General features: G+C 38.6%; 1 protein-coding gene across 2 annotated transcripts in view; it reads left to right on the plus strand.

Annotated features, from left to right (window-relative positions):
* Positions 1 to 14,747, plus strand: part of Dnah9 (dynein axonemal heavy chain 9) — a 365,933-nt gene that overhangs the window by 246,358 nt on the left and 104,828 nt on the right. For both annotated transcript variants that reach the window (XM_063242417.1, XM_063242418.1), the window contains exon 50: positions 9,627 to 10,052. In XM_063242417.1, coding sequence (XP_063098487.1) covers positions 9,627 to 10,052 — 426 coding nt within the window. The remainder of the gene's footprint in view (positions 1 to 9,626; positions 10,053 to 14,747) is intronic.

A 14,747-nucleotide genomic window follows, 5' to 3' on the forward strand; every position in this document is an offset into this window, starting at 1 on the left:
AAATATGGGTGCATATCGGCTGTGGCGTGTCTGTGCTGTGGGTACAGAAGCGGGTGCTGCGGAGAGTGAGGTAATGCAGGATCTGAAGATGACATCAGTGACAGCCCTGCGGCCTCCCTAGGATGTTTAACTGCAGACCAGAGCTTGTGCTCTCCAGGTTGAATCCCATTATGGGGGCTCAGATGGCTTTCTTTAATGGTGTTCAGCGGACCACAGTGACCACATGCAGTTAGGATAAGCACTGCCTCATGATCCCAAGGACTCCTGGACATCATTCTCCAAACCCTTGGTCCTCACAAGACGCTGATATTTAAGGACCATTTTCCTGTTTGCTCATTATTTTCAAAGTTAACAATAAATCTTTAGCTCATACATAAAGAATACCTGTAAATCAGAGCTTCCTAGTAAGTCTCTGCACGTTCTACCTCCGTATTGGCAGTTTTGTTTTGCTTTTATAGCTAACCTTAAATAAATTCAGTGTAACTTTTCCTGCCTTAGTTTAGGAATGATTTGTTTTCCCGAGTCACAGCCTTTCTTCCCTTCCACGAACCTGCTTATGATTTTCTATTCCCCATCCATTCTTACCGTGAATTTGGTTGCTTACTATATATATAATATATAATGACATTTTTATTATTAAAAATAATTCTCATTGTATGGAATATATAGGGTCAAATGTAAAGTTATTCACATTTTCTATCCCAGCCCCAGTTCCTCCCCAGAAGATGATTCCTGTTATAATCTGGCTGTGTGTACTCCATCAATTTTTATGCATTTATATTTGTAAAAATGTACACATAAAATGTCACATCGTTTAAAAACAAACAGATGCTAACGATTTGCTTTGTCTCTTTTTATCGTATGCAATTAAGGCAGTAACATGATGTTTTGATATACACAGTAAAATAATTGCTACAGTCAAGAAAATTAACAAATCTATAGCTACATATTTTTATGCATAGAATAGGATGTGTGTGCACCCTATTCTACTTTCTTAGCAAATTCCCTATATACAAAAAGAAGTGTTGTCAGAAGCATGGAGAAGAGGAAAGTTGTATATTTTTGGTGGAATGCAAATTAGTACAACCATTGTGAAAAAATATGCAAAAAATAACAATATAACAATCATATGACCTAGCAATCCCGCCTGTGTGTATAGAAAAAAATGAAATCAACACCTCACAGAGACCTCTTCACTTCCATTTCTATTGCATAATTATTTCTAGTAACAAAGATGTAGAAACAACTTGTATGTATCAACAGATTATGCATTTTAAATGTAGTGTGTTGCACATATGTACCTACAATAGAATATTATTTAGCCTTAAAAATGGATTTTTGGCAAAATGGATGAACTTGGAGGACATTATGCTAAGTGCAATAAGCCAAACAGATACAAAAATGCTGCGTGGTATTTTTCCTTATAGTTAGAATCCTGTTTTTCCTTTTAAAATAAGAATATTTCATGTCAGTACATTCACTGAAACCTCATTTATTTAACGCATTGTAGTTATTACATGTTATAGTTACACTGCATTTTATAAATTCATCTAGCACTGCAGTTTATTCCCAATTCAAGTATCCTTGCATATACATCTTCACTGCATAAGTGTGAGTATCTCCCCAGCCCAAGCGACTACAGTTATTGGTACAACAGCGTAGCAAAATGCCCCTCCCCATAAGATATCCACATCCGAATTGCCAGGCAATGTATAACAACATGACTGTTACTAAATATGGGGGAAATGACTTTGCAGATATGGTTAAACTGAGGACCTGTGGGTGGGGAGATGATCCTAGGTCATCCTGAACTGATGGGGAGGCAGGCAGGATAAAAAGTTGGTGCCGTAAGGCAAAGAATGTGGAGCTCTCCAGGAGCTGCGCCAGGCCTGAGATGAACTCTCCCCTAAAGCTCCTGGAGGGAGCCAGTCTTTGTAAGACCTCGATTCTAGGGCTTTGGGCCTCCAGGACTGTAGGATAAGAAATCCATAGTGTTTCCAGTTACCAAGGCTAAGTGAATCGTTAGAGAGGCGATAGGAAATACTAATCCCTGAATAATCCTGCCAATTTCTGTGCACAATGGCTGCTCTTACAAACATTGATGAGTACTGGTTTCCCCAAGTCTTTGCCAAACTTACATATACGCAGTCATTTTAATTTATGTCAATGAAGTGAGTAAAAATTGACTTTTATTTTAATTTTAAATGGTTTCATTTAATAAGACTCAACACTCATTCAAATATTTAATTTCTTTCTTTGTCCCTTATCTGTTCAGACTGTTTTGAGATCGTGTATTTCCTGTTATTGATTGTAGTTACTCTATAAATTTTTTCTTCTAATACTTTGGTGTACATGTTACAGTATTTTCTCCTTCTTCGCCATTTGTCTTAACTTGTAACTTACTGTTTGCAAGTAACATAAAAATAAATTTGATGATTAAATAATTCTAAGGATTCTGGAATAGCAGAGTTACACAATTTTTTTTTCTTATGAGACTTCTCAGGGCTACAGTATGAGACGAGCTAAATACTAAAACTAATAAGGCAAACAAAACTAAAATCTCAGATTCATTTAATTTCTGAATGGTGGTGTCAGCTATGTATATATAATACTAGGAAGTCAGTTGCAGTAATTTACTCAAACACCAATGTGCCAAAAATAAGTAAGATCTATCCAGTTTATAAGGCTACTCATACAATTGTACCCAATCATACATCAAAACTCTTAGTCATCATGAGAAACATCAGAATGGTATTTACTACAACTCAATATCCAAAGCTTATTAAAACTTTTAGTAAAGTAAGAATAAAAGGACATGGATATTTTGCTAAGAAATGACAATGTATCCCAATGCAAGAGCAAAATATGCTACCTAATGGTAGGGCATTTGAGGCATTGCTGTAAAATAGGAAAAAACCCTTTACTACTATTATTTTTTAAAATATGTCCTATCCAGTCCAATAGAAAATGAAAAATATTAATCATATAAATGTTTAAAATTACAGATATTGTGTTATTGTTTGTGGATATTATAAAGCTATAATAAACCAAAAGGGAAATGTTAAGGATTTATTTGTGAAATAAACTATAAAATGTAATAGCTTTCCTTATATCCAGTAGCCAGTTGGAAAATGCATTTTCAGAATAACAACCAAAACATAAGGTACAAATAAGTGTAAGGAAATCTGTTTAAACTGTGAAGAAAACTGCACATCTGTATCAAAGGATATAAAAAAGATGTGAGAAAAAATATACCAGGTTAGAAGATTCAATTAGAAGATTCAATTTCATACATATATCACTATTCCTCCAATTTATTCATAAGTTAAATATAATTCTAATAGAAGTCCAATTTGATTTTTTATCTGTCTCTCATGTTATTAAAAGTTCATATCATCCAACCATTAAAGATTTACAAACTTAAATTTTAAACATGAAATTGGATGTATAAATTATGATATACTCAAATGAGAGAAAACTATGAATTCATTATTTAATATATGTAGATACATATATATATCTACATATATATATGTTTGTGTGTATGAAGATACACACATAAAATGTGTTTAGATATATTCTTTGTGTATGTATGTGATGTACAGATGGCAGACCAACAGACAAACAGAAAAGAAAGCTACAGAATTAAACACATGAGCCGTATACAAAGCTTGTCTCTGGGTAGTAAATATTATGAATGATTTTTGTTTTCCTTTTTATTTTTGCTGAACATTCGACAGTAACTTCATAGCCTTTCAGTAAAAGAACAAAATATAGTGAAGACTAAGAAAGAAATGAGCCGGTGATGTAGCTCAGCGGCACAGTGCCTGCCTGGCAAGTGCAAGGCTCTAAGTCCCAGTACTAAAAAAAAAGAAAAAGAAAAGAAGGAAGAAAAAAAATGAGACCATAAAATAACTTTTCCTAAGTTTTCATATCAACTTTAATATTTGTGAAACATCTTTCTTGCCTTAGAAAGGATACTGTCATTTAGAAAGGATTTCTGTTTGACCACATAAAAACTTTGGACTTCTATAGACCATAAAAAAATCATAAAATTTAATAAGAAACTTCCAATATATATGAGAAAAGTGAAGATATTTCATATTTTATAAGAGCTCTCAGGAGTTGCACTGGAAATCTGTTCCCGTCCATTCATCTCACTGCCCCCCACCTGATTTCCCATCCTGTTTTTCCCACGATTTGGGAGACAGGTGGTAAGGATTCTGTCAGTGAACTGTGTCTGCTCTCCAGCTTCCTATGACCTTGGCCAAGGTGAGCACCAAAAGATGAACAGAGGGAAAATGAGTGTTCGTTCCTTTGACCCCAACCTGTGGTCAGTGGAAAGTGATGCTCCTATCAGATCCTTAATAGGACCCTGCCACGTCTCACTATTGCCCTGCAAAGCCCTGGACCAAGACCTTCACTCTTCAGCCTAAACAACTATTGCAACCTCTCCAACTTTTATGTATACCCCTGTCCTCCGATCGGTTTATCTTTCCCATGGCCACGAGCTCTCAGTGCATAAATCTGATTATTTTATTCCCTGCTAACCCCTCCCAAGGCTTTCCTTTGAAATGAGAATGAAGACAAATCTATTTATTTCTCCAGGTCCTGCTGGCCTCTCCTCCCTCTCAACTTTTCAGCCTCAGGAATAGAAATGGAACCACTCTGGCCTGGCACGCCACAACTGGCCCAGGGAAACACACTCTCTCTTGTGTTTCTTCAATTTACACGTTTATAAATAGTTCCTTTGGTTAACTTTTCTCACAAGCACTAGTATGTGGTTTCAATTTTTTTTGCAGTAATCAAAAAGAAAAGACAAATCGTCACAGAAATAGAGGCAAAATTCAAGAACAAAATATTCACATAGATTATGCACACAAAAATTTTGCATCACTAGTAAATATACTTATATGCATATATATGCATATACATAAGTGAATTAAATCAATGTTGTAATGCCATTTTCCCCCTATCATATTAAAAAATAATGGTATTACCCAACGCTGAAAAGGACAGGATTGTGTATACATTCTCACTGATGATTGCAACTAATATTCCTGAGAAATAGTATAAGATATAAAAAACTACTAAAAATAATTTTACCTTTTGACTGAGCAAATTCACTTCTAGAAAATTATCCTAAAGAAAGAATGAAAGATTTTCACAGAGATTTTATACAGAAACCTTCAGCAAAGCATTGTTCCCATAAGGTACAATTTTTGAAAATGACCTAGTTTTCCAAGAGGATCTTGTATGTTTTATGTAAATTGTTTCCACCGTCAGATATAAGACATGTTTTTAAAAATTATCTTGGAGAAAAATAACCAGTGACTTTCTCTCCTGTTTCTTACTAAAATTATGAATAAGCTCTGCCTACACTGTGTACAAAATACCTTCCAACCCAGTGGTTTTCTACCGCTGAGCAGGGAACCACATTGAAGCAGTGTGGAACCACATCGCCCTCAGTCTCTGAGGTACACAGCTGCAGCAGCCTCTCTTAATCATCCCAGGTCCACTCCATCTCTCACAGTGCTCTTGGCTGTGGTTAAACTAAATTAAGCTTAGCATAAATCTGCCTCTGTACTTTTTGAACTTTGGCCTAATAGTGTACCTAGCAAGATGTGCAAACCTAGTGCAACCAGCCCTTGTAACAAGTAGTCAAGTTTGAGCAGGTGGTCTTCAGTCAACCACGAGCAGCCAGCTACTCACACCAGGTCAGATAAGGGGAAGGCCAGCTGTGACCCATCAGTGTTACGTGCACTTCCTGTAGGTCATTTCCCTTTCTCTGATTGAAAATATAACCTGTCCATCTGTGGGATGAGACACCCTGAATCATTTTTGGCTCTTGACTGCTGCATGATTCTAGAACAGCAAACAAAAGCCAGTTAAGATCTGCATCTCTAGATTCATTGTAATTTTGTCTCACCACTCTAGGAGAATAAGGTAGATCATTTCATCTCTGCTAAAAACTCTCCAGTGACTTCCCATTGAAATGAAAATAAAATCCAAGTCTTCCACACAGCCTCTGGAGCACCCCATGGCCTGGCCCTCACTACACCTGGCTCTCTTGATCCCTCCACGCACTACAGCTGGCCAGGCGGTCCTGCCTCTGCCTTTGTGTTTGCTGACCCATCCGCTTGGAACAGTCATCCTGCAGATACCTGGAACTGCCTTTCCCATTCCCTCTCAGAGATCTGTGCACTGGAATGCCCCACTGTCAAAGAGGCCTCCCCAGACCTTTTTCCTAGTTAGCGTGGTACCCCACTCTTAGACTTTTCTATCCCATTTTTCCTGTGCGTTTTTCGATCTATCAAAAATATCAAAGATTTTGTGTCTTGGTCACCTGTCTCTCCCTCCTGAATGAATGAATGAAAAAACTCTGACTTTCTTGTTTAACGAAGTATTTTTATCACTCAAAACATTGCCTGCCGTACACTGAATAAGGATTTTTGTCCAGTGAATGACTCTTCATATATATTTGTTCATTCATTCATAAAGACTTATTGGTGCTGTTTGTGTCCCTGTCAAGGATGGGTGAAGATCTCTACCTCTGGGAAGCTTATATCCTAACCGAGCCAAGAGACAGCAAACATAATAGGTAGATAATTTACACAAAATAGTGGAATTCGAGAGGTGTTGTGGAGAAAAACTGATGCGGGGCACCCAGCAGTACTGAGCAGCAGGTGAGGGGACGTGGTAGAAGGCAGGAGAAAAAGCAGTTTTTATAAAAAGTTCGAGAAAAAAGTGGAAACAGAGCCTTTGCAGACGGGACAGGGAAGAAGAGTTGGAGGAATCGAGGCACAGGAGGGTGTATTAGTCAAAGCTTATTAGAGTCGGATGTGGAACAGTGGAAAGACAGCTGTCCGAGCACTGGCGATCTGAAGAATCCAGCTAAGGCCCCAGATTCCATGGCAACCTCCCACAAAAGTCCAGCTAAAGACCCAGAGCCCACAGCAATGTCTTATGCAAATCTGCAATGGAAGAAGACCAAAGGTGTAATAGAAATGTAGGAGAAATTTAGAAATCAGTTAGTAGCTGGTGTCTGTACTGAGACTGTATATGTTTATCCTGCCGGTCACATGCTAAATCAGTCACCCTTGACTGCATGTGTCCAGCTCCTTCTCATGGACAGCCTGCCAAGTCAGCCTGACTGTATCCAGCAGATAAGGTCTGTTTCCTCACCTAAGAATATACCCTGTTTTCCCCACATTCTCTAAAGGACTTTCTACTTAGGACACATTTAACTCTACCCACCCCATTCAGTACTCTCTCCCAGAATTTTCCTGCCTTATGATAATTCCTTGTAGGTAAACCTGCCTAAAACAAATCTACTTGACCACGTACAACTTGACTGATATAACCAGGGATATAATAACTGCCTACCTGCTTCTGTACTTACTGCTTGAAAATCCTATATAAACTAAGCCCAAAGCTCCTCCCAAGAGAACAGTCTTCCCTAGAGAGGCGAAGACCAGCGCTCAGCCAGACAAAGCTTTTCCCAGGAAAATCAACACAAAATCCTCCCCTTCTGTTTTTCTTTTATCCCAGAACCATGCTAAGTCAGTTCACCTGGCTGCTGCCTCTCAAGTTGACCGTTAATCAACCATCACAACGAGGAAGAGGACAAAAAATAAGAACTGATATGTTGTATACATGTGTAAACTCCCCCACAATGAATGTAATCATTATGTAAAGCAAAATATTTTAATTAAAAACTTTCAAAGATAGTGATGAAAGTCTTCCTGACAAGAAGAAATTTGAAAAAATATTGGAAAAGCATATATTCCTCAGGCTATCTGGGGAAAGGTAGCCAAGATCTCAGCTAAAGTAAGATCTCATATATTCTTCAGGCTACCTGGGAAAGGTAGCCAAGATCTCAGCTAAGACAGGAGTAGGGTGCAACCAGTGTACCCACTCATTCAGAAAAATGTCTGCTTGCTTCTGAGAAATGATCTTCCAACCTTAGATTCCAGTGATAGTACTATAGCAGCCTGCCTCATAGTATTTAGCGTGAGGATCCATGTCCTAACATGATCATTTCCTACAGCTTTTTAAATTTTGACTTATATTAGAGAAAAAGTCACTATCCCTTCTGATTGCAAAGCCAACGGTGGGTGTCAAGGTGCTATTACGAGTTCATTTCCTTCGATTATTCCGGGCCCGTTTTTCTGAAGACTTACTGTGTAAAAGGTTTTGTTCTAGGCCCTGCAGATCCATTGGTTAATAAGACAGAAGGAGCCTCTGTTCTCACAAAGAAGTCATCTAGGAAAAAGAGTTAATTATTTTAGATTGCAAGAAGTTCTCTGAAGAGTATCAACATGATTCCAGGATAAGAAAGGTTTAAGAAGGAAAGGTTTGTGGATAGGGTTACTCTGAAGGGGGGACTTTTGCACTGAGCTAGGGCTTAGAAATACGTACTGAGATATGTATGAATGGGAAAATGCCAGAAGGAATTACTCTGAAATCTAACAATGATACAGCTGGGTTGTTATATATCTTTGTATATTTTAATTGAATTCTTCAAACATGTCTAATACTGTTCTTCAATGGTAGAGCTTCCTGTTTCCCTTTGTATGTCCGCCCTGTGCCATCTCTCATCTCTGTGGAGGTGACCTCCAGAGGTGGGCGGCATCCCTGGCACATCTGTGCTGCCCTGCATCCCTGCGCTTGACAGGATGTCATGGCCAAAGATGAAAACCCATCAAGAGGAAACAGAGCGGCTTCCTTAGTATTTCCACTAGAACCAGAAATAGTCTTGCTTCTGGTGGATTTTCAGGTTCAGAAGCACCCCAAGTTCATTTGGAAAAGGATCTAATCTTTGAAATCAAAATCGTCCCTCTTTTTTAAAAAAATCAGCCTTGTAAGTGAGCAGTAAGTAGCCTTCTCACTGAATGGCACAAAAGCAAATTCACGTGCATTGAGGACATGATTTCATGTTTATATTACTGGGCTCTGCTCTCCCCGCTTTATAGATGAGGGAACCAAGACCTGGGAATTTTGAGTGATATTCCAAGGTCTACCCTTTTGGCCCAAACTTTCTAAAGCAAGTGAGACTCTCAACAAAGGATCAACTTGAGACCATGCAGAGGCAGCTGATTCTTGAGCTAAGCCTGGCTTTCGGTCTGAACTATTTCCTAGCCAAAAAAAAATGCCACTTTGGTATCAGAACAATCAAATGTAGTTAGAACAAGCTCATAGAACAAAGCAGTTTAATTAAAGAAAAAAATTAGTTGAGGTTCAGCCCTGTTCTCTTCAATTTAAGATGGAAATTAATTTATAATGACTTTATCTTTTATTCATGTCATGCTGCATATTTCAGAGCATGTTGGCATCTTATATTTTTCAGCTGAATATGAAATAATTGTGTTTCTAATGGGCTCCAAGTCAGACAAAGTGCGAAGGAACACAGCTCAGTCTCAGTTAACCATTCAGGGAAGTCTGAAGCACTGGAGAGACGCTTGCTTTGGTTTCCTCTTGATGAGTCATGATATTTAAAATTCAGAGGGCTGCCGCAGCTTCAAAGCAGCCTTTCAGATTGATCACTCCACAGCCTAACTCCATCAGGGGCCGGGACAAAGGAAGCTCATTCATTTCCCTCTAACGACCTCCTTCTCTTTTCTCAGACCAACCTGACAGAGCTGAAGTCATTCGGTTCCCCGCCTCTGGCTGTCAGCAATGTCAGCGCTGCAGTGATGGTGCTCATGGCCCCAGGAGGGAAGGTGCCCAAGGACCGGAGCTGGAAGGCTGCCAAGGTCACGATGGCCAAAGTGGACAGCTTCCTAGACTCGCTAATCAACTTCAACAAAGAGAACATTCACGAGAACTGCCTCCGAGCCATCAGGCCGTACCTGCAAGACCCTGAGTTCAACCCTGAGTTCGTGGCCAGCAAGTCCTATGCAGCGGCAGGCCTCTGCTCTTGGGTGATAAACATTGTGAGATTCTATGAGGTGTTCTGTGATGTGGAACCCAAGCGCCACGCGTTAAGCAAAGCTACCGCAGACCTCACAGCTGCCCAGGAGAAGCTGGCAGCTGTCAAAGCCAAGATTGCTGTGAGTGAGCCCGGAGACCCCTTGACTCCAAGACAAACACAATCCCTGACATACAGAGCAGCCTCTGGTCATTATTAGCCGTAAATGTCACAATATCTAAACAATAGTGGGCAAGTCAAATTTTTATGCAAAATCTCCATTATCAATGCAGACCTTTTTTATGTTTGTTTTTCTAATAACCATGTAGACCAAGCAAGACGAATCCCCGGGGCCATTAGTACACAGTTAGGGTCTGAAAAGATTTTCTCTTTGCCTCTGAGGAAAGAAAAATTGGCAGGAGCATACCTATGATAGAAGAAATGTATCATCTGTGGAACTAACTGCTTTCTAATTATCCACAAATGATTCAACATTTTCCCACCTTTGAGAGTTAAGAGCGAATGGTTAAGATTTTTAGATGCCACCCTCTGAAATGTCTGTACCTATTACGTTCAGTTTTGGCAGACTGTCTACCTGTGTGGTCTAACTGGCCCATGATAAAGGGAGCCCCAGTGCCACCGTGACTGTGGGCACACCTGATAATACCCTACCTGTCTCCCCATTTTTCTGTATGTATTGTTTATCATACATACACCCAACCATGCACACATATTTAACACTACCATGATCTACAATCCATACAACTATGGATCTTTAATTTTGCCATGTGCGGTCCAGGAAAATAAGATTTTTGCCACAAATTCATCGTGGTGATAAAGCAGGTTTTATAAGTGGGGGAAAAAATAGAGCAATAGACATGCAGCATGCTTCGTGTGACACAGATTTATTGATTGTTAGGCTTCCATATGTGGCGGAAGTCTCTGGCATGAAGGTCCTTGAAACTAATTGCTTTATTAAAAACAAAATCAGGAGACTTTGTTGAAGCAAGTAATCTCCTAGCAGTATGCTTCCTGGCTTTCTGAATCCAGTATTCAGGGATCATTTCCTAAAACATGTGATAATTGTGATAACCTCCACAACTGGACCCCTTCCCAGAATGCCAGTGTAAACCACCCTAACATCCTAGTCCAGCTTTTGGGGGAAAGGCCTCCTGATCATTTCCATGTTCTTCAGTCTCTCCCAGAAAAGTATAGCAAGAAGTGAATTTTCAAAGACTCTTTATTCAAGTTATTTTAATTAAAGGAACATTTGGCACAAGAAGAATGTTTTCAAAATGTTTATAACTTTTCAGTAGCCAACATTCACATGAGGAGCCCACTCAACCTGTGAAAGCAATATGAATATTTTAAAAATACTTGGCTACCTTAGGAAGGCACTTTTTTTCTGCCAAAATATTTTCAGGAAAATTTAAAAGAAAAACATTCTTTTTTTTAGCAACCCCCTCTTCATTCTGTGCTTATACACATTGCCTGTCATCTCCCCAAAATGTGGGCAAGCCCTACAGGTACCAGAGAAGGACCAACACCCATCCCTAATACTGAGACCAGGAAGGGCAAAGAAATTCTCCCCCATGTGTTGCTGAGACCATCACGGCCTGCTCCCCCCCCCGCCCCCACACACACACGCCTTATTTTTAGAGTTTTGGGTATAATTCCAAGTAATGAATTTTGAATTCTGAAAAATTCGGAGACCATATATCAAAAGAGACTGTCCAATATAATTTTAATTTGATTATATAAAATGAAAATACATTAAAGTCGTAAGAGTGGTGATCTCTGAATGGTGGATTGGATTTTGAATGTTTCCATTTGTTTGATCATCTATATTTTTTTCTGTGATGAGCATATATGAATATTATAATTTATAATAATAATCAAACCAAGTAAGACATTTTCATTGAGTCTACAACTATGCACAGAGTAAAATATCAAATTGTATAAAAGGGTTTCTAATGTGTACAATCCCCTTTTAATTCTTTTTTTCTCTCCCAGGCAATTATGGAGGCCACGTAAGAGCCTGATATGTACTGGCTTAACTTTTATTTTATCTTACATAGTAAAATACTTGCAGATGACTTAGCTAGTTGTAAATATTTAAAACATCAGAAGCATTTATGTAAAAGTTTGATTTCTGACCAGTCTAAAACCATTCAGAAGATCATTAAGCATCATTCGCTGATCCTGTTGTTAACTAGGAGCTTTAATCTCCAACCAGTTTTGCTCTGCTTTGTCAAAAACCTTACCAACTCCTGTTTTTACCAACACTAGACTTATCTGACTGGTTTACATCATCTTTTCCTACTCATTTGAATTTTTGGTTTCTGTCCACGTGCTGGGCTGATACACCACTTTGTGACATCGTCACTAGAATAGCTGACTGTCTGCCAGCCCGATGAGGCTGCCTTTGCCGTAGAGTTTTGACAGCTAGTTTTAGCTGCCTGTAAGGTCTTTCTGATTCCATCATAGAGGAGTTTCCTGTAAGCCCTCAGCTTCCAAAACAAAACTATTTAGTACCCTGGGCTTCACCTTTCTTTTTTTTTTTTCCTTTAGCTCCCAACTTTTTTCATGACCTTACACTCTGGCTTAGTAACCACCAAGACTGAAAGCATCTGTTTTGCATCTTGTTACCAAAATTAAATGTCTCATGCTCAGTCCATCCACTAATTCACAAACATGGAAAATCAATAAAATCCATTCGTATTCTGTGAGCATATTTATATTGTAAGCAGATGTAAGAGGTAATCCACATTACATTTCTTTTTTATAACTCCTTTTCCCCCTTGGACTGTCAACTTTTTTTCTTATCTTAGTTCCTTTAACATAGCCTCTTTAATTTTTAAGCTCTCCATCCAATTAGAATTCTATCAAATCTTTTTCCCTGTAGTTCTTTCTCTTTGTCCTGAGCTCAGAGCTCCAATCAATTTTAGGGAATAAGCAAGTGTTCCTTTTTTGAGTCAGTTTCAGTGGCTTTTGTACCCTATGCCTCCTTTTTCCTTGGTCTCTTGTTTTATTTCCTTATGACTCATCCTCAAGTAGCTTTCTCAAAAAGGTTAAATGAGAAATAAATTTTCCAAATAGTTATTCTGGAAATATCCTTATGTTAGTCTACAACTGATCCAAAAACATTTGCTAAGTATTGAATTTTAGGTTGATAACATTTTTCTTTGAGATACCCATACTTTAAGCTCTTATTTTATGACTATTTGTATTCTGTCCCTTTGTGGATGTACTACTGGGTTTTTCTCCTTTTCTGACAGGCTTTTACCACTTTTTTTTGTCTTTTTCCTTTACTGTTGGTATCTCAAGCTTTACGTTTATATGCTTAACTGTTAGATTTTTTCTTCATCATGCTTAGTATAGATGCATTTTCTGAAGCTCTGGAAAATTATTTTCCACTATTTCTTCAGCAATTTCCTTTCTGCTTTCTTTTTAATTTTATCTTCTAGGGTACTTTCTGGTTGGATATTGGATCTCTCAATTTGATCCTCTCTTTTCTCTCGTTTTGTCACAGTATATTTTCTAGGAAATTTCTTTAAATTCATCTTTTAAACCTCATTTTGAATTTGTTATTTTTACACTAAGTACAATAATAATTTCCATGAGAATTCTTTTGTTCTCTTTTTGGAATAGCATCCTGTTACTTTTGGATAAAACATCTTGCGTCTCTCTGAGAAACTAGTTGTAAAAGTTTTTAATGTTGTTTTCGTTGCTGAAGTCATCTGTTTCTTCTAGGTCATTGTTTTCTTCTTGTTTACCTTAATCTAGGTTTCCTTTAACATCTTCTTTCTCTTTTATGTTTCTAAAAATGATGATCAAAAGCTGAAGATAGCTGTGCAGGTAAGGGCAGAGCTGATTGGTTGAATTTGTTTCCAAGATCAGATGAGTTATACTGGATACATCCTAAATGATAGAACATGCTGGCTTTTCCCTGCCACTATTGATTTCTTTGCCTGGTGTCGTGTACGCCTTGTTGTTGTATATACTAAGCACATGAACAGAGACCTGAGGTAGGAGATCAGTTAGCTCTCAGTTAGCTCTTCTGTTCTCAGCTCCCCTTCACGCTCAAAATCTCTAGTTTACGTGGGGCTCTGCAGGCCAATCTGCTTCTTCTCTGGTGCATTGTGGAAGCTTCAACTTCCTCTGCTCTGCTTCAGGCAACGCCAGTCCTGCATCAGTGTGGACTTCTGGAACCCACTGGAATGCCGGCCTCCCCTTCCAAAAGCCCTTAGCAATTTGCTTAGTGTTCAGGAATGATGACTTTTGTAATAGCATCGTGATCATTTTAGAGAGCAGTGAGGGCGAAGAAGAAAATGAACATAGCCAGTGTGCCATCATTAACTGGATGGCTCGCCATCTGGTTTTTAAACTACTTGACTGTATAAATTTGGTCTTCTATTTATTTCTCCTGTACCTTAGTAATGACCAACAAAGCAGCCTGGCCTTTGCTTCTTGTGCAAAAATAAGAGAAATTTAGAGGTATCTGCTTTGTCTTTGTGTATATGTATTCTAAACACAATCAATGCTACATACTTCAGTCCTGCTCTTTAACAAATTTAGAGAAATAAAAATTGTCTGTTTTAAAATGTTCCTATGCTTGGTGATAGGGGGAAAATACAAAAGGTTAGACAAAAGTTGTCTAGTGCTTCTAGGACACTCTAGCCAGGATGGAGGATTTAGGTTCCACACAACTCGGCTACAGAAACTGCAGTCTCTGGTTCACCCAGTCCACACTGGGAGCCTTTTAACCAGGCCGTTGCTTTCCTGTTTTGATGGGCCTTAACTTCTAATAGCAGCATTTGCACCATCGTCTCAGATT

Source organism: Cavia porcellus, unplaced genomic scaffold, assembly GCF_034190915.1.
Source record: "Cavia porcellus strain 051 isolate PalLab524CR breed Dunkin Hartley unplaced genomic scaffold, mCavPor4.1 scaffold_32, whole genome shotgun sequence".
NCBI classification, from domain to species: domain Eukaryota; kingdom Metazoa; phylum Chordata; class Mammalia; order Rodentia; family Caviidae; genus Cavia; species Cavia porcellus.